General features: G+C 35.8%; 2 protein-coding genes across 4 annotated transcripts; one reads left to right on the top strand and one right to left on the bottom strand.

Moving 5' to 3' along the window:
• Positions 1–603: 603 nt before the first annotated feature.
• LOC7481644 (uncharacterized) lies at positions 604–2028 on the top strand. Of its 3 annotated transcripts, none has more exons than XM_052455480.1 (3): positions 604–1213; positions 1271–1553; positions 1646–2028. In XM_052455480.1, the coding sequence occupies exons 1-3, from the start codon at positions 809–811 to the stop codon at positions 1744–1746; spliced, it is 789 nt and encodes a 262-aa protein (XP_052311440.1). In that variant the 5' UTR covers positions 604–808; the 3' UTR covers positions 1747–2028. The 3 variants fall into 3 exon arrangements, with proteins under 3 accessions (XP_052311440.1, XP_052311441.1, XP_002311846.4); XM_052455481.1 differs by having other exon boundaries at positions 1304–1553; XM_002311810.4 differs by having other exon boundaries at positions 604–1553.
• Positions 2029–11427: 9399 nt separating this feature from the next.
• LOC127905672 (uncharacterized) lies at positions 11428–13556 on the bottom strand. Its single transcript, XM_052455427.1, has 3 exons — positions 13304–13556; positions 13045–13182; positions 11428–11564 (listed from the first exon to the last, which is right to left on the bottom strand). Exons 1-3 carry the CDS (start codon positions 13554–13556, stop codon positions 11428–11430), a joined length of 528 nt encoding a protein of 175 aa, XP_052311387.1.
• Between the last annotated feature and the right edge of the window lie 10587 nt (positions 13557–24143).

Raw genomic sequence — 24143 nt, forward strand, 5'->3', positions numbered from 1 at the left:
CGCTTGGATGACAATTAATGTTGGCCCAGTGTTCTTTTATTATCACATTACTGATAAAAATGGTGGATATGTTTCTTGTTTGATCTCAATTTGGCAGGACGGATGAAGAAAAGGATGACAAAAGGGTAAAGATCAAGAGCGTGCTTGGTTCAAATCTTAGGATCATAGTTGGAAAAGCCGAACCTAGATTGATTTACCATAGCGTATATGATTTGTTTGACTACAAAGAAAAAGGACATGAATTGGGTGGGTTATAAATATCAAGTGTTGTCTTCATTAATTACAATTCTTGACAAAGATTAAGAATTGAACTTGTTTGTGTCCCATAATAGAGATTATCAGATTGATTCTCTGTCATAACGTATATCAAGCTAGCCTGGCTTCCCATCAGATTGATTCTCTGTCATAACGTATATCAAGCTAGCCTAGCTTCCCCTTTATTATATCGATAATTACCGGTACAATAGAAGGGAAAAGGAATAGCTATGTAAGAGACCTTGTCCATGAGATGAGACAACCTAAAACCAGTGCATATGCCTAATAATTCCTCCTATTGCCACCTCAAAACATGCCTAAAGATAAACTCCCTTCATACATTGATCCGCCGAAAGCCAATCTCAACCTCCGAATCTCTAAAGGAAAGATGGTTACAGCAGGAAAACATCTGTCTGTATACACCCATGCATGGAAAGTTCTCCAAAAAGAATGACAAACATTTCAAAAGTTAGTCTCTCTCCCTCAATTATATTAAGAAGGGGAGAGAACTCTCATTGCCTGCATATCTCTTCTTTTTTAGAAATTCAAGAAAATGGGTTGTGGAAAATCAAAACATGATGTTGCCGCTGGAAACACCATCACCCGTAAGAAATCTGATGTGGGTAGCAACAAAAGCAATTATAAGGACTTGGAGCCTACAGTCAACGCAAGCATATTGGAGGAACAAAAAGAAAAGCAAATTCCTAGCCAAGAGTCATCAAAAGAGCTTGTCGCTGGTGTTCGGGATGTAAATGTAATGATTGTTGCTGGTGTTCAGGATGGAAATGTAGAGGCTGTCGCTAGTGAACAAGATGCAAATGTAGAGGCTGTCGCTAGTGAACAAGATGCAAATGTAGAGGCTGTCGCTGTTGTACAGGATGCAAATGTAGAGGGTGTCGCTAGTGAACAAGATGCAAATGTAGAGGCTGTCGCTGTTGTACAGGATGCAAATGTAGAGGTTGTCGCTAGTGAACAAGATGCAAATGTAGAGGCTGTCACTGTTGTACAGGATGAGGCTGTCGCTGTTGTACAGGATGCAAATGTAGAGGTTGTTGCTGTTGTACAGGATATTGCAAATGAGAAAGAAGAATTGAAGGGAGGAGGAAAAGATGTGGAGATTAAAGAAGAAAGTGTTGTCGAGAAGCAGGAACCAGGAAAGTTGATTTCAGAAGAGTCGTCAGATAACGTTTCTGATGGAAAGTCTGAGAAGGAGAGTTTGTCAAATGAGAGTGCTAAATTGGATGATGATGCCAAGGAAACATTGGTTGAGAAAGAAACAAAACAAGAAGCAGAAAATGGTTTGTTTTAAACTCGAGACAGCTTAACCTTAAAATAAAAAAATTAATTTGTTGTTATTATATTTTAAATTGATCTGCTTGCATATGTACAGAAGAGCCTCAAGCCATGAAGCAAGAGAATGCTGACGAGGAGCCAGAAGCTGCAAACCCTATAACTGCTGAGCTAGAAGTTGCAAGCCCTACTACAAATTAAGAAGCAGGAGAATTCTCAGGTCTATATGTTACTGCATGAAAGATATTCAAATGAACTAACAGAACACAACTTTTCTTCAAGATAAGCTGGTGCGTGGGTTCACCAAGAAAGGATTTGAAGTCAGCCTGAGAGGAAAGTCAGGATATGTGAAACTTATAGCTGTATGCCTTGTATTTATTTATCAAGTAAATTGTTTTTCTAGTTTATGTGGTAATTTGCAACATCCATTGAAAGAACTCATCAGAACTGTCAAGATTAATCATAAATTTGTTATTCTCCTCATTTTTTCCTTTTTTGGTACGTAAAACTTGTGTACTTTTTCCATGGCCAAGCTGATCGATTTCAAAACTTAATTCACCTTTATATTTTTATCAGTCTCAAATTCTTAGATTGATTCAAGAGGGATAATAGCTCTTAACATTTCAATTAAGTAATTCAAATATGCAACAGCACAGAATACAGAAAAACTTGATGTCAGGATCACCATGAGGAGACGAGAAAAGAAAACACCATGGCTGCAACTCGATAAACTAGGATTGCATATAGTTCCAGGACCAAGGTTACTATTGACGCTAACATAGACTCATCTCCCGCAGACAATCTAGGAGAGAATCAATCCAAGCATTAAGGAGAAAATCATGCCATTACAGTTGATTGTGCAACGTTTGTTTAGGAATTGATTAATTCTAATTATAGTATGTAATTCCTTGTATAGCCTCTAACAGCTATTTCCTTATTCTCCTATCCTCTGTTGTAAAGCTTTCCTATAAATAATACTCCAACGCCATATGCAATCGCTATGATTGATAATTACTAGTTTACAAAACCTTACATGGTATCAAAGCCATAAGATTAACTTTCATCTGTTCCTATGGCCTCAAAAAACTCTTCTTCTACTCTCTCCTTCAACACCATGGTTCACATGGTTACTATCAAACTATCCTCCACCAACTTTCTTCTTTGGCGCAGTCAAATGGTTCCTCTACTGCAGTGTCAAAAACTATATGGATATGTTGATGGCTCAACACCAATGCCTTCTGCTGCCATTGATCCTGCAGCTCATAATATTTGGAAGCAATTTGATCAGCTTGTCATGAGCCTTTTGCTTTCTTCTCTCACAAAGGAAGCACTTTCTATTACTATTGGCTTTACAACATCAAGAGATGTCTGAAACTCTCTTGAAACTACTTTCAGCCAAAAATCTAAGGTCCGTGAACTTCAAATAAAAGATGAACTTCATCTCATGAAGCGTGGCTCTCGTAGTATTTCTAAAGACTCTCTAATATTTAAGGCTCATTGTGATCAATTATCAGCAATGGGACGTCCAGTTGAAGATACTTACAAGGTGCACTGGTATCTACGTGGTTTAGGCCATGAATTTTCAACTTTCTCCATCACTCAACTCTCTTTAACCACTATTCCTAGTTTCAAGGATATTGTTCCTAAAGCAGAGAGCTTTAATCTTTTTTCCAAGTCTATTGATTATAATACAGGGGTCCCTGCATATGTAGCAAATTTCTCTCCTGCATCTTCAAACCGATATGGAAACTCTAACAACTATCAACACAAATATAAAGGAGGACCATCAAAGGGAGGAAACCGTAGCAAGCAGCAGTATAAACGTCCTCCTCAATGCCAAATCTGTCGTGAGGAAGGACACTATGCCACGGATTGCAACCGCAGATACATCAAACCTTGTCATAACCCATTTTTGGGTCACTCCCAAGTTTTTTTTCTTTTCTTCAAAAAAAAAAAAAACCTGCACGGTGCCGTTTTGAACGGCACTGTGCAGCTTCTTCTTCCCTGCGCATGCAAAGTCAGGGAAGAAGAAGATTTTTTGAAAATGTTTTTCCCGCTCACTTTCTCTCCCTTCCACTTCATAAAACCCTGTCAAAACCCATACCCACACAACCATACCCTGCCAACGTGACAATAAAAGAGAGGGACACCATGCCCTGCAAACACAGCCGGCCACCTTACCCTGCAGAGGTAAGGCAGCCCGTTCCCCCCCTGCACCACGATGGGACAGAGTAGGGGGGGCACCTTCTCTTCCTGCTTATAAATAGAAGGAGGGGAAAAGGAAAGAGGGGGGGGGGGGAGAAAACAAAAAGAGGGCTGGGTGTTTTGAGTAGTTGAAAACAGAAAAAACTGGGGGAGGACGGAAGAGGGAGAGCTGGAAAAGAATTTTTTTGAAAGAGAAAGGGAGGAGAAACCGAGAGAGAGACCGACAGTTATTAGAGAGAAAGAGAGGTGAGACCGAAGGAGTTAAACACCATGGAAGAGCAAGGGACCGAAAGTAGAAACTAGAGGGAAGAAAAAACAGAGGAGACGTTGAGAGGGAAGAAAGGTTTAGAGAGAAACAAACGCCACCACCAGCAAACTTAAACAGAAAAAAAAAGAAAACGAAAAGGAAGCACGGGAGAATAGAGGAAGGAAGGGAAGGAGAAGAGGGGATCTGAAAGTGGACGGGGAAAACTGAGACCAGAAGAGGAAGACACAGACGTTAGTGTCGCTGCACCGCGGAGAAGAAGCACAGCCGCAGTCATCGGGCTTCCCAGTAGCTGCCACCACCATCCTGCCACCATCAACGCTGCCAACGCCAGCAGAACTGAAGAGGAAGAAGAGGAGCAGAACCGAGAGAGGGAACAACGAAAGACAAAGAAGGGATTGAGGAGAGAAACAGAGGAGAGAAGGAAAGAACAGTCGTCGCCTACACCACCACCCCTACCACAGCTGCCACCGTGCTTCCTCTCCACCGCCACAGCGCACCACCTGACCGCAGCTGACAGCCCCGAAGAGACAGAGGAGAAAAGGAGAAGATAACAGAAAAAAAAAACACAGAGGAGAGGGGGCAAAGAAGAGAAACAGAGGAGAGAAGAGAAGGAAGAAAAACGCCGCTGCTGTCACCGCCGCCTTCCACCACCGCTGACGACCACAGCCGTGCTTTCCCGCTCCAGGTAAATTTCTCCCCTCTCCCTGTCGTTTTTAGCTGTTCATCTTCATTTTGCATGCAGAACGTGAGCAATTCACGTTCTGCAGCAAAATGAAGATTAATTAGCTAGTTACTGTGCTGGGCACAGTAACTAGCTAATTATATTTTGCTGGTTACTGTGTGCAGCACAGTAACCAGCCCTCTAATTGCTTATGGGCTGGAACATCAGCCCAGCCCACGCGGCTGGGCTGAGTCCAGCCCACGCGGCTGGGCTGAGTCCAGCCCACAGTATATGGGCCGGGTCAGGCCCAGCCCAGGATGGTTGGGCCAGATCCGGCCCATTTTTTTATTTTTTTTTTAATTTTTGTTAAAAGAAAAATTCAAAAATATTTGTTTGTAATTTTACAAGTTTCCGCGTATTTTTTTTATGTCATTTTTATTAATATCAAGCAATATTTTTTATGTTGCTAAAAATACAAAATCCGATATTAAAATATTCGGTTTTGGTCAAAACTTCTAAAAAAATACAAAAAAATTAAAAAAAAATATTTTTGTGCATACGGCCAAGTCTCTCAAAAAAAATTACATCATATTTTCATACAACAAAGAAAACTTCAAAAAAAAAAAAATGTTTTAGCATGCATTTTGGCTTTAATAACCCGTTTATTAAAGTCACGAGAACTTGGCCAATATTTCAAAAATTCCAAAAAAATTTATTTTGTTTTCTTAATATCAGGGATTATAAATTTATACGTAAAACGTACTCCCGATATTAAAAAAGGTAGTTTTCTTTTATAGACATTAGAACGGTTAGGCTTTGCCCCATAAGATAAGAACCTCCTTACTGAGAAGGGCTTTTCTTGAACCATAGACGGACCAACGATTAAAAAACATGATGAGACCTTAGATTTTTATCAGACAATAAAACAATGCAGCTTACCTTAGGTAGGGCGTATTTGGGGTGCTAATACCTTCCCTTTACACAACCAGTCTCCGTACCCGATCTTTGAGACCAGTTAGGGTTCCTAGTGACCAGAATACTAGGTGGCGACTCCCATTCTTGTTTTTCAACGCTAAGAGACAAAGAATTCCTTGTCTCACCATATTTTCAAGATACACCCACACATATTGGAGTGTGGAGGGCGATCGCCGCGATGACGCATTTCACGTGCGACAAACCTGATGCTAATCTTGCTGAAGCTCTTGCCCACTGTACCATTAGCAATGAACCTGCAGATTGGTATACAGATACGGGTGCATCAACCCACATGACAACTGATGCATCTCAACTTGATAAGGTGGAACCTTACACTGGTAAGGACAAGGTTATTGATGGTAATGGATCCTCTCTACCCATAACATATACTGGTTCTTGCTCCCCCACTCCAAATCTTCAATTAAATGATGTTCTTGTCGTCCCAGCCTTAACTAAAAATCTGCTCTCTGTCAGTAAACTCACCCATGACTATCCTGTATCTGTCTCTTTTACTGACAATGATTTTATCATACATAATCTTCAAATTCAAAAGGTGGTGGCAAGCAGTAAACATGTTGATGGTCTTTATGTACTGAAGCGTGGACACCAAGCCTTCTCTACTGTCATTACCAAATCCAATCTTTGTAATTCCTTTGCCATTTGGCATGCATGTTTAGGACATGTCTCCTTCACAATAATTTCCATTCTTAATAAACAAGGTTCCCTGTCCCTCTCTTTTATATTGCCAAATCCATCTCTGAGTGTTAATTGTCAAAAGGCTAAAAGCCATAAATTGCCATTTCCAACAAGTGACAATCGCTCCAACACCATACTTGGTCTTATACATTGCGATCTATGGGGTCCAGCATCCATAACTTCCATCTCAGGATATCGATATTATGTTATCTTTATCGATGATCACTCACGTTTTACTTGGTTTTATCCATTAAAACACAAAATTGATTTTTACCAGACATTCCTTAACTTTCAATCTTTGGTTGAGAATCAGTTCTCAACGAAAATAAGGATTTTCCAAAGTGATGGGGGAGGGGAATTCATCAGTAAGAATTTGCAGTCTCATTTCACTAAATGTGGAATTCATCACCAGTTCTCCTGTCCCTATACACCATCTCGGAATGGTAGAGCAGAGAGAAAACACAGGCATATCACCGAAACAGGTCTAACAATGGTGTTTCATTCCACCGTTCCTCTTCACTTCTGGGTTGAAGCCTTTAGCACCGCAGTCTTCATCATTAACCGCTTGCCAACACTAGTCTTGAATGAGACATCTCCTTTTGAAATTCTGTATGGTAAGTCTCCTCTTTATACTACCTTTCAAATCTTTGGATGCTTATGTTTTTCAAACTTGTGTGATTATGCCAAGCATAAATTTGAACAAAAAAGTCTTCATTGTATTTTTCTTGGTTACCACACTTCCTACAAAGGGTTTCGATGTCTTGATCTTGTTTCTCATCGAGTGCTTGTCACTCTACATGCTCGTTTTGATGAGAATGTATTCCCATTTTCTTCTTCTAGTATGCAACCCTCCTCTGCCATCTCAGATTTTATTGCCTTTCATGATCCCACTTCATCGCATCCTGTTATGTCCAGTACTAACTCTTCTGCAGGACCTTCATCTTCATCATCAGTAACTTCGTCCATGCCGTGTAAATCATGTGCTTTGGAATTGCTTCCATCTTCAAGCTCATCAATTTCAGTGCCACTTGTCTTTAATCCTCAGGCAGAGCAACTTCCAGCAATCCCAATAGCATCAACTTCACATCAGAATTCTCATCCCATGATCACTCGTGGCAAAACAGGCATCTCCAAATCCAAACATTACAGTTATGTTTGTCAGATCCCATCATCTCCTTTATTATAATCTCTTTTAGTTATGAAGGAACCAAAGGGTTTCAACAGTGCTGCCAAGTCCCCAAAATGGCTTGCTGTGATGAAGGATGAAATTCGTGCTCTCAAGCTCAATCAAACATGGGAACTAGTTCCACGACCACCTGCTACTAATGTGGTTGGATCCAAATGGGTTTTTCACACCAAATATCATTTGGATGGTTCCATTGATAGGCTCAAAGCAAGCCTTGTTGCAAAAGGTTATACTCAACTATGTGGTCTTGATTTTAATGACACTTTTAGTCCAGTTGTTCGAGCATCAACAGTTCGCATTGTTCTCTCCATTGCAGTATCTTGTGGCTGGAACATGCGTTAGCTTGACGTGAAAAATGCATTCTTGCATGGTCTTTTTCAAGAACATGTTTATATGGAACAACCACTGGGCTATGCTGATTCCTCTCATCCAACTTATGTTTGTCGTCTTAAAAAGACAATCTATGGCCTGAAGCAAGCACCAAAAGCATGGTTCCATCGGTTTAGCCATTTCTTACTCACTGTTGGCTTTAATAGCAGTCTAGCTGATTCCAGCTTATTTGTTTATTCATCAGCTCACGAGATTATTTACTTATTATTATATGTCGATGATATTATCATAACAGGCAGCAATATGGCCCTCATTGATACTTTCATTCGCAAGCTACGTCATGAGTTCTCCATGAAGGATCTTGACACTTTGAATTATTTCTTGGGTCTAAAAGTCACTCATTCTGCAACTGGAATATTTCTGAGTCAACTAAAGTATACGAGAGATCTTCTACTTCGAGCTGACCTCCTTGATTCCAAACCGGTCGGCACTCCCATGATTGTTTCCCACATTTAACTACTGATGACAATCCTTTTCATTCCCCCACTACCTATCGATCCTTAGTTGGTGCACTTCAATATCTAACCATTATTAGGCCGGATATTACACATGCAGTAAACTCAATAAGTCAATTCATGCATGCCCCAAGCGAACACCATTTCCAGGCTGTTAAAAGGATCCTCCGATATGTTAAAGGAACTCTGCACTTTGGTCTCAAAATCACTCCATCCACCACCTTCAGCATCTCAGCTTTCTCAGATGCCGACTAGGCTGGCTGTCCAGATACAAGTCGATCAACATCTGGGTATGCCATCTTCTTAGGTGATAATGTAGTTTCCTGGACCTCTAAAAAGCAATTTACTGTCTCTCGCTCTTCTGTAGAATCTGAATACAAAGCATTAGCCCTCACTGCAGCTGAGGTCAAATGGTTGTTAAATATTTTTCAAGACTTACACCTTCAGCCATCAGACAAGCCAATTCTACATTGTGATAATGCTAGTGCCATTTTCATGGCCTGCAATCCTGTAGCTCAAAAACGATCTCGGCATATTAACATTGATATTCACTTTGTCCGCGAGTTAGTATGCAATGGTGTCTTAAAGATTCAACATGTGCTGTCCAACTTGCAAATTACGGACATCTTCACTAAAAGTCCATCAAAATCTCTGTTTATGCTCTTTAGGTCCAAGCTTCGCGTGTTACCAACCACGCTTGACTTGAGGGGGAGTATTGGATCTAACACAGACTCATCTCCTGTAGACAATCCAAGAGAGAATCAATCCAAGCATTAAGGAGAAAATCATGCCATTACAGTTGATTGCATTACAATTGATTGTGCAACGTTTGTTTAGGAATTGATTAACTCTAATTATAGTATGTAATTCATTGTATAGCCTGTAACAGCTATTTCCTTATTCTCCTCTCCTCTTTTATAAAACTTTCCTATATATAATACTCCAACGCCATATGCAATCGCTGTGGTTGATAATTACTGGTTTACAAAACCTTACAGTTACAACACAGTGATAAAACTCCAAGCACATTTACAACCTCGCACAATCTCATCTAGAGTAATTCTTAACATTAACTGCTCTTACAGGATGAATATTTGTATGGCCCCAAAATGGAATTAACTTCAATATCAGTTCATCAATGGGAGTCCATGGAAATCACCGATTCAACCATCCAAGTTCAAATGGAAACATACACACACCAATATAAGGACGCTTATTCAAATAATGTGTCTTTATATTAACAAGGTGTGGAATGTACAAATCCATATCTATATACATAAAGCCTTATGATAATGCTCACGGCACTGGTCATCAGCTACAACTTCAAAGAAGGCTCCAAGTATAAAAATAAAGAAAAGCTCGTTAGGGGAGAAAAGCCCACAACTGGCCTCTCATTTTAAATCCTATTCACCTAGACATATATGTTTGGTATTGTGGTAGATTTTATGGTTGTTATTTGAAAAAAATTGTTTTATAAAAAGCACTTTTAGTTGATGCTGGTTTGATAAAATATATGTTTAGTTAAAACTGTGGTTGAAATTGAGGCTGAAAAAAAATAGTTTAATGTGTTTGGTTAAAAATGCTTTTCAAATTGAGGTTACAAAATAACTAAAAAAACATATATTAATATTGATGGTTTTTAATTAAAATATTGTAGATTTAACTACTACACATCATGAAAATAAACAATACTTGATACAAAATATTTTTTACTGCTCCATTAAACTATCTGCAATTCCATCACGTACAAAATCCATCCGACCAGGCCTCGAGGTACCATGGCTTTCTAAGTGTGCAACAACATCAAGTAAAATATCATCAGGAATAAAATTAGGATTGCGATCAAAATGCTACGTCATCATACGATCTCCTTCTAATGTAATTGTGTAGTGCCATTGATGCCACTACAATTTCAACTTGCGTTTTGTATGGATAAACATGCATGTTTTGTAAAATCCTCCACCTTTGTTTCCATACTCCAAAAGAACGTTCTATCACATTACGTAGCGATGAGTGAGTACGATTAAAAACTTCTTGTCGATTTCTTGGTTGTCCACGATGTCTAAAATCTTGTAAGTGATATCTCTCACCTTTATATGGACCTAAATACCCATACTCATCGGGATATCTAACATCGACCAAATAGTATTTACCTGTAATTACAAACAACATGTTAAATTTGTCATAATATTAGTAAATAAAAAGCAAATTATTGTAATTATAATTAAATAACAATTTCTATTATATACCTACCTTTTAGTGGTTTAGAAAATTTGATATTACTATTGTCAATAGCCTCAAGAAAAATACGTGTATCGTGGGCACTGCTTTCCCATCCTACCCATACAAACGTGAACTGCATGTTAAAACTACAAGCAACCATTATGTTTTGAGTCAGTACACCTTTTCTTCCAATAAATAGAATTTGATTTTTAGTTGATATACAGGCCCACATATGTGTGCTATCAATTGCACCAATACAATTCTACATGAAAACCAATCAGAAATATAACGTCATTACTTACTAGCATGCAGAAAATAATTTTCTTTCACATTTAACAAACATTTGTCTTACCTTGAAATGAGGCATATATCTTGGATTCATTGCAATTTCTCGTGGAGTGTTTGTAAAATTAGGGTCCTCTAGTTTTATGACATCCATCGCAAACAAACATATTAGTACTAGGACTTCTTTAATGCATCTACTAACAATTTTACCTGAATGTTAAAATCGCTTTTGAACCTCCCTATTTGATGCTCCTAGTGTTATTGTATATAGAAATATAGCCATTTTTTCAGTAACACTCATTCTTCTAGAAGGTTTTAACCCATACTTTGTTTCTAAATCACTGCACAGGCTCAACAAAGTTGATGTGTCCATTCTAAACATGTTGACATATCGTTTCCAATATCCTCTTAAACTTCAATCAACCAGCGCATACCCTGTGTGGTATGAAACCATACACGGTTTTTTATGCATATAATTAATATAATATATGTTTATTGCCCCAGCTGTGGACACAACTAACTTTTTCCTATCAAATTCTCATCTCCAAAATGATTCATCATCCTCATCACTATCATCATCGTTGTCGTCGTCGTCATTTTCCCTATCATCATCATCCCCTCTTGAGCCACCATTGTGATCACCATCATGATAATTAATGTGATCAACAACACGATCTATTATATTTTCGTAATCATCATTAAGATCTTCACTGAATATTGCATTAAAACATGCATCTTCCATATTTATAATGCTAAATAAACAAACAAATAAATAATGTTAAACACCAGTTTTTCAAAACAAACACAATAACAAAAACCAAATATACATGGAAAAATAAATGAATAATAACATTATTATTGTAAATTACTTACCTCTGTGTTTTTATTATGATCTGATGTGTAAATGATTCTTGTAGAATTGATGTTCTTTGGCAACAATAATAAATGAACTTGGAGAAAAGGAACAAATCCTTATTTAGAATATAGAGATAAATGTAATTGATAAAACTACAAAGGTATATCGACATTGTGCTTGGCATGACTTTGATATTATTGCTATTGTAGGGAAAACTTTAATACGACAATAATTCTCTGCATCTATTATTATCTTTTGTACAGATTTTGTTCTTCAATAATTCATTTATTCATAACTCTATTTGTCTACACCATTTGTAAACATTTTGATTCATTTATCATGTCATGTCTTTTCTATTTGTTTCTTGTACAAGTTGCGTGCAACATGTAAACTTTATTTGTCTATACCATTTGTAAACATTTTGATTCCTTTACTCCTTTATCATGTCATGTCATTTCTATTTATTTCTCGTAGAATTATAGTACAACATGTAATGTAATGTATTTTGTCCCCATGTGGAAAGTTTTCCTATACCTTCAATTTGCCAAATTTAATTGCTTGTTGAATTTGAGATCCTAGATTTTGATTTGTGCATCTCGTGATATATGATTGAAATTTTTGTAAACATGTTTGACTTTTCATATGTTTTATTTCTTTTCTTTACAATTAATTAAACTCATATATAGTTTACATTTTACTTTAAATCAATTTTGTTATTGGAAAGACACAATATGTATATAACATTGTGCACATATACAAATTCTGAATAATTGGATTTCTTGCGTTGAATAATTCGTAAGCCAAATTTGTTCCGTCAAATAAAACTAAAAGCATTGTCCACATCATCAACCAATCTCACGGGAAATTAAATAGTATTTTCCCAGAATTACTTAACTAGATCGCAATCTATCATACTCAACAATGATCAAATAGCACCAAAGTTTTTAACTTAATTAATCTACCTTTCATAACATGAACATAATAAATATGAATGTTCCATAACTTAAATGATTATAGTCGCCAACAACTGATATATTCAATAGTTAAATTTATTTATACTCTCGAACCATCATGAAGGAATCATTACTCCATATCATCTTGAGAAAACTGCTACAACATTAATATGCAAATTTATATAAATGACAAGAAATTTCAAAACATGTTAAATAACATTCTCAATAATATTACCAAAGAATAAATGAAATCACACAATTGGGATGAATATATATCTCTCTAACTAAGGTGCTTTATGCCGTGTATACATTCTCTGCAACCATTTTATCTTGTTTTCAAGATTACCCATAGTTGACCATATTTCCCTATTCCTTCTCAAACCTAAAAACTCAGTAGCAAACCCATGAAAATCATCTCCGATATTAACTCCTTCAATTGAGTGAAGCTCACTCATAACCTCAGGAATACTACACCTTTTCCTATCTTTACAAACAAATGTTGAATCACTATTGTTTGACATGTTATCAACTAATTGATCCTAACGTGACAATAGTTGTGCCCCAATTCTAGAATTCTTTTTTTTTCCCAACTTGAACCTCAGAACATTCTCTTTCTTTTCTCTTCCCACTGCTGCGTGTGTTGCTACTACTGGACATATTAACCCCTCTAACCATGTTACAAACATCATCGGTGAAATTTGGAATTCCATCCTCTTTTGAATCACCGCTTCCTTCTTCCAAATCAGGTTGTTCCTCATTGGTATTTGGATCCTCATCAATACCAACATTATCATCACAGAGGACTCCAGACGATGGTGCCCATGTATACTCTCCAGTAGCAACAATGTTCGAGAACATTCTGTCGAACTTCATACGTAAAGACGGTTCAATACTAGTTTGCCTAAACTTTTTTGCTCCTCTTATTTCCTACACAAAATAAATGAAATTATTTAATGCAATTTCAAATAATTTAGTAATTACTAAACTTAGATTTAAACAAATTAAAGATTTTAGTAATTACTAAACTGAGATTTAAACAAATTAAAGATTAAGAATCATGGCAAATAACCTGAATTTTTGCTTTCCACCACTCATCACTTGCAGAAATTGTTCCTAATTCATTACTTCAGCCCACACCAGTTTTGGAAATGAGTTTTGTCCATATCCTCCAATCCTTTTTGCAACTATTTTATTTGTTCTTCAGTTGTGTCTTGGTGAATGCATGACCAGTTTGTTATTTGAAAGCTGTCAACAAATATTTCCAACTAGCTTTGTCGAAATGAGTATTCGGTCTTATTCCCATGTCGATGGCCTTAATGCAAAGGTCACAAAAGATGGCAAAATTTATTTATTCCAAGCAGCTTTATCCATAGTTTCAAAACATTCCATTCCTAGTTGGATAACATATTTGAAAGCAAACATAATGAATTTTAACATGCTAATAATTTGACTAATCTTAGATGGAAGTGTAGTTAACATGTAAGTATGTAAAACAATCAACAATGTAAACAACATTGAAATTCAAAGCAGAAGACTTGTAGTCCCAAAAATGAACTTACACCATCAAATATATATATGGTAGTTAGATCAAACATGTAATGCAATATATAATGACACCAGCTAAAATTAATTATCATTCTATCAAAATTCTAGCGCTTCCATAAAACATGCATGTATGACAAAAACATTACACATCAATTCTGCAAATCATCATGAAAAATTGGTGCAAAAATAAGAGACAAGGCATACTGTGTATAAATTTTGATTAAAAAAAAGAGAGGCACTAGTCTTATGGAAGGGCTAGAATTTTAATCTAATATAACATGAGATAATTGCAGTGGTCCTTCACCAAGGTAATTAAAAAACTAAACTGACAGCTCAATTTATTCATCCAAAATCCTTCATAAACCAAATATCGAACAGTTTGACTGCAATTACTCTTTCAGAACAAGAAATTGTGGATTCTTTCTCATAAACCCTTGCCTCCCTATTCTCAAATCTCAAAAGAAACCAGTAATCAGAGCATTGTATAGCATCAAGTCCTAAAAGAAATATAAAATGAAGCAGCACAGTTTTGGACTAAAATGGCAACAGCAGAATCCGACTTAACAGAACAATGAACAAAGTTTTAGTATTGCCGAGACAGAAATGCAAATGACCAAAAAATACAGATTGTTAATTAACCTAATTCACAACACCCATTTTTTTTTTTTTCATATCAACATCCGAGCAAGAAATGGTTGTGGTTAATTAACTTACCTCACAACACCATATATTCATAATATTGTAACCCAGAACAATACACAACACCTAAACATTAATTCATGTATTATTAAAAACATGTAATTAGTTAAATATTTGTAAAAACAAAAACACATACTCAATTTTACAGCACCTTCTCTTTTTGTTCCCAAATAATTTCTCAGAATCTCATTATTCTTTTGCCTCTAAAACCAACTCAGATCTGCAAATAAATTCATCAATAATAAATACAAAATTGTGAGAAGCAATAAAAAAAATGGACTTCATTTCTTTTTTTCTGCAACTACAAAACAAGGAGATTCCAGATCATGTATTAATTTTGGTGCCGTTTGTGAAGAAGACAGGCACAAAAGATATGCAAAACTGTTCACGGTGAAAGAAATAAACAAATGAAAAAAAATACCTTTTTAATCATATCTACAAGATCAAGAGCTTGGAAAGGCGTATCGGGTGGAAAAAAGAAAAGGAAATTATTTTTGATAGTAGAGGAGAGAATAGTCACAGGAGACAAAGATTTCAAATTTTTTGTGATAGAGAGGAGGGATCTGCTAGGTGAAGAAATGATTGCAATGTATTTTTGCTCTAATTTTTAAGATGAATCGTTGAGCTGAATTTTTAAGAGAGGAGGGATCTGCTAGGTGAAGAAACGATTGCAATGTATTTTTGCTCTGATTTTTAAGATGAATCATTGAGTTGAATTTTTTACAGTAGAGGAGAGAATAGTCGCAGGAGACAAAGATCACAAATATTTTTGTGAGAGAGATGAGGGATCTGCTAGGTGAAGAAATGATTGCAATGTATTTTTTCTTTGATTTTTAAGATGAATCGTTGAGCTGGGAAGTTTGATATTCCAACGGCTTTTTTCTCTCTAAGGGGATTAGCTTGTCGGTGGATCTTGAAAAATAAGGTTAGTTGCTGTTGCAGAGCACAATTTTCCAACTTTTGTTCAACCACAGGTGCAACCACAATTGTTGATGGGTCCCACCAAAATAAAACCCGGTTTTCGCATAACCAAACACATAAAAATTGTGGCTTACTTTAACCTCAGGTGCAGCCGCATTACCAAACGACACCATAATCTCCCTTAACATTTGTGTCTGCTTTCATTCTTAGGACAAGATCTTTAGACAAAATAATATTTCCTTTGGGATCTGTTTTGCTATACTCCTTGGCAAGAGAATCCATCACAATTCCATAAGATCTCCATGTCTCACATGTCAACTCCACACTAAAATAAACTAAATGGTCTACATTGTTGTTCCCTGCCACTAAGCTGCACAAAAAAATCGAAGCCCAAGAGCTTGTGACAAGTTTTCGGGGGAAGAATCTCTCTTAAATAAAGGATATACTTGAAATAATGACTTCTTTTGGTTTCCTTGTGGGTCATATATTTGATCAATTTCCAGCAATATTCTATCATATTATATTTTCCACCTAGCTTGTCACGAAAAAGAGTGTTGCTAGCAGATGTCAAAGTGACCGCTGCTAGCATTCCCCTTAAACTATTACAATAAATTTAAATTCCTTAATTATTGAATGAGTGGTGAATTTTATTTTTATTTCCTTGCCTACAGTCGTCATTATGTAGTATATACTAGTGTATTGGCTTGCGCTCTGTAGCGGGTCAATATTATTTTTTTAAAGTAAAAAAAGATATTAAGAGTATAGAATGTTTCAAACCCTTTGAGTCTGACAACTATGTGTCAGACTCAAACGACTTAGGTCTAGCGGCAATGCAAGGCTCAAGAGTCTTGGGTCTGACGGTCATGTCAGTCCAAGAGGTGTTTGCAAGACCCAAACAAACAATAAACAAACAGATGACAATTGTGCACTTTAGTCGTCAAGAGACAGAAAAGAATGAAAAAACACAAACAATTGATCACAGATGGCAATCCATCCATGATATGTCTACACGCGCCGCACCATGTGGAATAGAGTACGTCTGCGCATCTATCTAGATGGCGTTTGGCCAGACTTGGCCACTAGGAGGCGTCTCACGTGCCTCCTTAATGGTGCAAACGCTGCCCACTTGCTAGGGCGTGTGGAACACGTGCCAACAACTTTTTGAATAAAAAATAGAAAAGACAACATGAAAATACTAAAACACCCTCTATGGTCCTTTTAATTACACACTATACCCAAGTAAATTTCACTGTTGCAATCCATAATAATCTGTATCTAGAGTTACAGTGAAAACCCTATGCCATTTAGCTTTCTTTATAATTAGCCCAATGGCACATGCTCCACTGTGGGTCAGAGAAAAAAAAAAGCACAAAAAAATATCTAGCCATTGGTAATATGCCTACTAAAAAAATAGATTTTGACCATGAATTGAATGATATTTTTATTTAATATTGAGATGAAAAAACATTTGATCTACCCCAACTGACCTATGAAACTCACAGAGATAATCTAAAAATAAATAAATTGAAAAGCTCAACCTCGAATTAAGTCAATGTTCAATCCCGAATTAAGTAAATGTTGAAAGACTAAATTGGTAAAAAACAACATTTATTTTTTTTAAAAAAAAAAACTAAGTGAACTCAAGTCAACAAAGCGAACTCACGACGCAAGTCATGCACATCATTGGATTCAATAAATTTTGTATCCCAAAGATTATTTTTCATTTAATTATACGACAATGAAGTGCATGATAATTTTTTGTATGAAATTCTTTTTTTAAAGAAAAAAATTGTGGTAGGCATCTAGAATCGAGATAACAAAAGTAGATCATTGATAACAAATGGTGAAATTATATTCTTTTAGGTTTGAGTAAAATAAAAAAAATAGATCATTGACAACAAATGTAAACCTTCAGTTAATTTTTTTTTAAAATATTAAAATTCAACCCCGAGATAAAATGAGTTAAATTAAATTAAAAAAATTAAATTAAATGACAAGCGTGAAATTGAATGAAGCGATAATATGTATAACACTAAATTGGAAAATGAGAAAAAAAAAAGATTAGAAAATTGTGGGGACAAAATGAAAACATGAGAGAATGTGGGGTTAATGTACGATTAACAAGAAAACAAATTATAAATACCATCTCTCCCTCTCTCTTAGTCGGTAGCAAGGTAAAGAGAAAAGAAGCTAGGGTTTTGATTTTTTTTCCCTTCAAAATTCTTGATAGAACACATTAAAAAGGTTAGATTAAAAACCAAAAAGGGGTTTAGAGATCTAAGCTAGAAATCTAGAAACTCTCTTGAGTTTTAAAAGCTTAAAAGGGAAGGTTTTGAAAAGCTGAAGGAGATGGAAGAAAAGGTGAAGAAAGCTTGATTTTTTTTTTAATTTCTCCTTGATATCTTGTCATTAGAAGGTAAGAATCCTTTCATTATGATTGATTATGTTTTTGGCATGGATTGAGGCTTAGTTAGTAAGTTGTGTAATATGAAATATTGAATTTTATGTGTTAGTTTGCTTGTTGAAGTGCCTTGTTTTTTTTTAAAAAAAACAATTGTATCATTTGAAAAATTATGGAAATGGAGGCCAAATTATTGTGTTGTGTTGAAGTTATTATTTGTTGAAGAATTTGGATAAAGTTGGACCTTAGAAAAAGACCAACGGATAGGAACTTGACCTAGAAAAACAATCAAACAACAATGCATCTTACCTTAGGTAGGGTGCACTAGGGATGATGCGTCTTTCCCTTGCTCAACCAGTCCCTCACTCAGACTCTCGCAGACCATAGGTTTCCTAATCGATAATACTAGGTGGCGACTCTTGAACTTTAATCATAATTTTATGATTAAACCCAAAACCCTTTCATTTCCCAATAACATACCTCTTAGAAGGCTCACACATTGAAGCACGTCAATCCCAACGTCTCTCCCTCATTGGTAGCCAGATAGTTTGGAGGAGTATAATACGTGCCAAGAACCTGGGGGTTGGTATAATATACCAGTCTGTTTAAAGGGGCTAATTTTTTAGCCAACTAGACACCATCAGAAGTGACTAGGGGCGACTTGTTTTAGTCTACAAGGAGGAGCATCAAAAGGAGTCCTCAGTTAGCCCTAATTACTTAGTGTAAAGAAATGATGGTTTATCGAGGATACTCCAAGGGATGAAAGAACAAAGCCAGATGCAAGATAGGCCATCCGTCGTTATGGAACCCAAAAGAAAAACGGTTAGCAATGAGGAAGACCTGCAAAAGGAGTTGGATAAATTGAGGATTGAGCTCAACAACAATAAAAGCCATCAGGAATTCCTGGAAGACCAACTCCTGAAAAAAGCAGAAATAAAGGCCTCCCTGAGCTAACAGTTGAGAGAAAAAGATGGGCAATTGAAAGAAAGAAATGCTAAGTATGATACCTAGTAAATAAGCACGAAGAGTTGGTGACTCTAAAAAAGACCTTAGAAAGTAGAGAACATGCTAACGAGGAGTTAATAGCTTCTTCAAAGAAAGATAGGGATCACTATAAGTTAAAATGAGAAGCTGAAAAAGGGAAGAACAAATTAGTTGATCTCACCATTGAGGAGGAAAGTCAATGAAGAAAAGGAACTTATATTTCTCAAGTAAGTATACATATATATTGATCATAATGCATTACTTTGATCTATGACAGACCAATGTCTTACCAGCGTCTCGACAACAAACCTCCTTTCAAATACGCCCCTGAGCCCTATCTTATTTCTTTCGAGTGTGCCTTTGAACCCTTTATCTTTCGGGTAGTATATTGTCTAACACTACCTCCTTTCGAGTACACCTTCGAGCTCTCGTTCCTTTTTAGGCCCTATCTTCTTCTTTGAAGCATGCCTTTGAACCCTCATCCCTCAGATAATATGCCTTTGAGCCCTATCTCTTTTCTCTTTAAGCGTTTCTTTGAGTTCTCATCTCCTAGATAGTACACCTTCGAGCCCTATCTTGTTGTCCTTTTAAGGCATCTCTGACCAAATCCTTTTACCAGGTAAATCATATTTTTCACCACTTTAAAAAATCTTTGCATTTTTCATCTAGATATGTCGTCTATTACAATAAGACCATTTTGAAAAATCATTCGTATTTTTCACCATTTGAAAATCTTTCATTTTCCACCTAGGCAGGTTGCTTATTACAATAAGACCACTTTGAAAAATCTTCCCATTTTTCACTACTTTGAAAACTCATTTGTATTTTTCACTACCTTGAAAAATCTTTGCATTTTTCACCACTTTGAAAAATCTTTGCATTTTTTGCCTAGACGGGTCACCTATGACAATTTGATCATTTCAAAATCTTTGAATTCTACCAATAAACAGGTTGCTTAGTACAACCATACCACTTCAAAAGGTCTTTCATAAGATCATCTTTTTATTTACAAACCTTATTTCCTTTTCTTTAAAGTGTGCTTTTTAGCACTCCCTTTCTAGCCTTATCTCTTTTTCCTTTGAATGCGTTTGTGAGCCCTCACTTCAAACACTTTCAGAAGGATTAACCATTTCTTGATCTGGTATCACCATTCCTTTTTCTTTTTTACAAAGCTTATTATCTAAAGTCTCTTACAAAACTCTCTGTCGTAAGCATTGTAAAGAGGGGGGAAACTATCATAACTCATTTATGGGTTATTCCCCAAATTCACTTATTTTTTCTCTCAAAATAAAAATACAAAAATAAAATAATGATAGTAAGAGGGCTGACGTTTTGGCAAAAGCAAGCTACGAGGATTTTACATATAGAAAAAATCAAGTTGCAATTTTAGATGAAATTAGGAGCCTAATTGTACCCCATTTTACTCAAAACTAAAGAAACAATGCAGATTCAAGGTCAAATTAAATTATTATTGGACAAATCTATATAAAATTTAAGTCTAAGGATATAATTAGATTTTTAATAGGCTAATTTGATTTAATCATAGGCTAATTTAAAATTTAATTATGTTTAAGAATTAATGTGGGTCCAATTGAAGGATTTAATTAGGTGCAAGGACTTAATTATACTTTAAATAGGTCAAATTAATTTTATTAGGTGGCTTAATTGGTGAAAAATTAATTTTGGGAGCCCAATTTAGGCTTAATTGAGAAAATTAGAATTTTAGAAGACCAAATTTATTTTTTACCAAGTCAATTGATTGAAATCAAGGGTAAAATTGCAAGAAAATCAAAGTTTGAGGGTCAATTATGGGTTAAATTGAAGAAATTCAAAGCCAATGACCATTTTGGAAAAGGAATCAAACTCTACGGACCCAATTGGTTGAAATCAAAGGTGAAATTGAAGAGAATTAAAAGTTTAATGGTCAATTAAAGGTCAAATTGCATAGATCCAAGACTAAGGACCAAAATGAAAAATATGCTGAAATCCAGGGTTGAAATTAAAATTCATCACGGGTAAATTTGCACAAAATTAAAAGTTTGAAACTAATCAGGGGTGTAATTGAGAGAAATCATAAATCAAATGACTAAAATGCAATTTCCCAAGACGGTGCCGTTTTGAGTGAACTGTTCATCTTTTTCTATAGGCTTTCAACCGGAAAGGCTACTAAGGGTGCCACATTCCCAAGGCATTTAATGCTTTATCTCTCCACCGAATTGGACAAAACTTACACGAAAATGATCACTTGACATATAACTACACCCTAGTGTGGTCTATTTTGGTTGATTGACACCACAACGACCGTGACACCACCCCAAAGTGGCCAATTCGATTAGCCATTTTCCTACAACAAATATGACAGCCTATAATAGCTACTTTAAGCCAACGATTGGGATACTTCCGGGTCGAATAAAGGGCCAAGATTTGGCACCAGTAAAGATAAAATATCCATCTTCCACCCACTATAAATATGGATGGATTTCATGACCTGGGGGAGGAGAAAATCGAGTCTAAAGTTGGCAAAAAATCAGCATCCCTTGGCTTTTCCTTCCCCAGCCGACAATTCTCTCTTTGTTTTTCTCTATCTCTGCCACTACCACCACCTCTTACATTTGCCAAAGACAACCACCAATAGACCAGCTTCTCCCCCCAGCACCATCGTGGTCCAATGACAAAAACCACCACCGTAGCCACTACGTGTTTCCCCTCTCCTCTACAGGTTTCTGCTTCTTCCTCCCACAGTCGTCACCAACCACCATTTCCTCCACTAAAGCCTTCTGAGCTACCGATCGAACCTCCTCATCACGACCTACGACCCCCACGCCAGGCAACCTCCCCCCTTCTTCTCCTTCTTTTTCTCCCCCCCCCCGCATGGTTCATTGTTTGCATACAGAACAAGAATTCATTCTGCATGTATGAGACAATTTAATTATCCTATGAGTTGGGTTGGGCTAGGCCCGTGTCAGCCTAGCCTGGCCCAGAAAAAGAGAGAGGAAAGGGCCAGGTCTGTTGGGCTGCTAGTCGGCCCAACTAGATCCGGCTGGGTCTAGCCCAGATGGATGGGTCCAGCTCAATTATTATTATTATTATTATTATTATTATTATATCCAAAAAAATTCCAAGGGTCATTTTAAAATATTTCTGATTTTTTCGCGTGTTTTTCTACCAATTTTGCATAATATTGGGTTATATTTTTTACGCTGTAAGATGCAAATCTGGTATTAAAATACCTGGTTTTCTCTGAAACGTTTCTAAAACATTTTTAAAAATTAAAAAAAAATCTCAAAACTTTTAAATTAATTTTGCTTTTCAAAAAACAAAAACAAACAAAATATGTTTTGTTTTCATGCATACGGCCAAATCCTAAGGGTTTTCCAACCATGTTTTCATAAACAAAAACAAAAAAATTGCATCTTCATCATATTTTTTTTAAAAAAGGGATATCATAACTAGTTTATGATTATTCATTAGGATTTGGCCAAAATGTCAAAAACTCCTCACCAATCATTTTGTTCATTTTATATCAGGGTTTAGATGTAGACTTTAATAATTGGTGATGTAAAACTACATAATAGAGTGCACCATCATATATTAAAGATACAAAGTGCAAAATAAATACTATGCTAAAATTTGGACTTTAAAATGGTTAGAATTGAACCCAATAAGTTAAAGACTCTCTTATGAAGGGAGATTTGCCTTAGATCTTAGAAAAAGACCAACAGATAGGAACTTGACATAGTTAAACAATTAAACAACAATGCAGCTTACCTTAAGTAGGGTGCACTGGAGGTGATGCGTCTTTGCCTTGCACAACCAGTCCCTTACTCAAACTCTCGTAGACCATAGGTTTCCTAGGAACCATAATATTAGGTGGCGACTCCTGAACTTTAATCATAATTTTATGATTAAACCAAAATCCTTTTCTTTTCCAATAACATACCTCTCAGGAGGCTCACACATTAAAATGCGCTAGTCTCGATATCTCTCCCTCTTTTCATATTTTCTTCTCTTGGCCAGCTGCACACTCCCTCATTTTCCTTTTCTTTCATTGCTGGCAATGACACTATCAAAAGATTGATGTCTTATCCCAAGTGCAAGAGTGTCGAAGTAATAAATAATCCGGCAAGACCGAGATCAAACCACAGGGAGATCAACTATATAAAATTATAAATAATAAATGAAAAGGCGTTAAAGAGAACTTTTGAGATGTGATATTGATGTAAGGATTAAACAAGGATAATACAAATGTCAAGGTTAGAGGATCCACTAATTGTATTTCAAATAAGTATAATATAAACTCTTTTTATTACTCAACTGGAAACCACATAAAAGGAGGTTTCAATCGAATTATAAATTATTAACATATCATATTAATTATCTTATTTGAGTAATGCCAATACTTGTAAATGTTGTCATGTATTCATGATGATAACTTATGTTAACAACAAATTAAGTTCATTTCATAACACAGATGTCGGTTATACCATATAATAGGTTATAAAAGTGCCAGGTATTTGTTGTATTAAGGGTTGTACAATATAAATCTAGATTAACCATTTAACAAGCAAGATAGTAAGAGTAAATAAGATAACAAATACAAAATATGTTAATATCAAAACATTAAAGTTCATGTTGAGTTTATACTATACTTATTCTTACACCATTAGTATAACCTTTTCACATTGACAAAATAAACTTAGCTAAACATAATGAAGAAGAGAAACATAAATAAATAAAATAAAAACATAATAATGATATACATTAACTAAGTAAAGTAAAAGAAATGAAAAGTATAAATAAGAGATTAATGAAAATACAAACAAAATAATTTTTGTTTATTTTAAAAAAATTATTTTTGACATCAACATATTAAAATATTTAAAAATATCAAAAAA

Source organism: Populus trichocarpa, chromosome 8 (genome assembly GCF_000002775.5).
Source record: "Populus trichocarpa isolate Nisqually-1 chromosome 8, P.trichocarpa_v4.1, whole genome shotgun sequence".
NCBI classification, from domain to species: Eukaryota; Viridiplantae; Streptophyta; class Magnoliopsida; order Malpighiales; family Salicaceae; genus Populus; species Populus trichocarpa.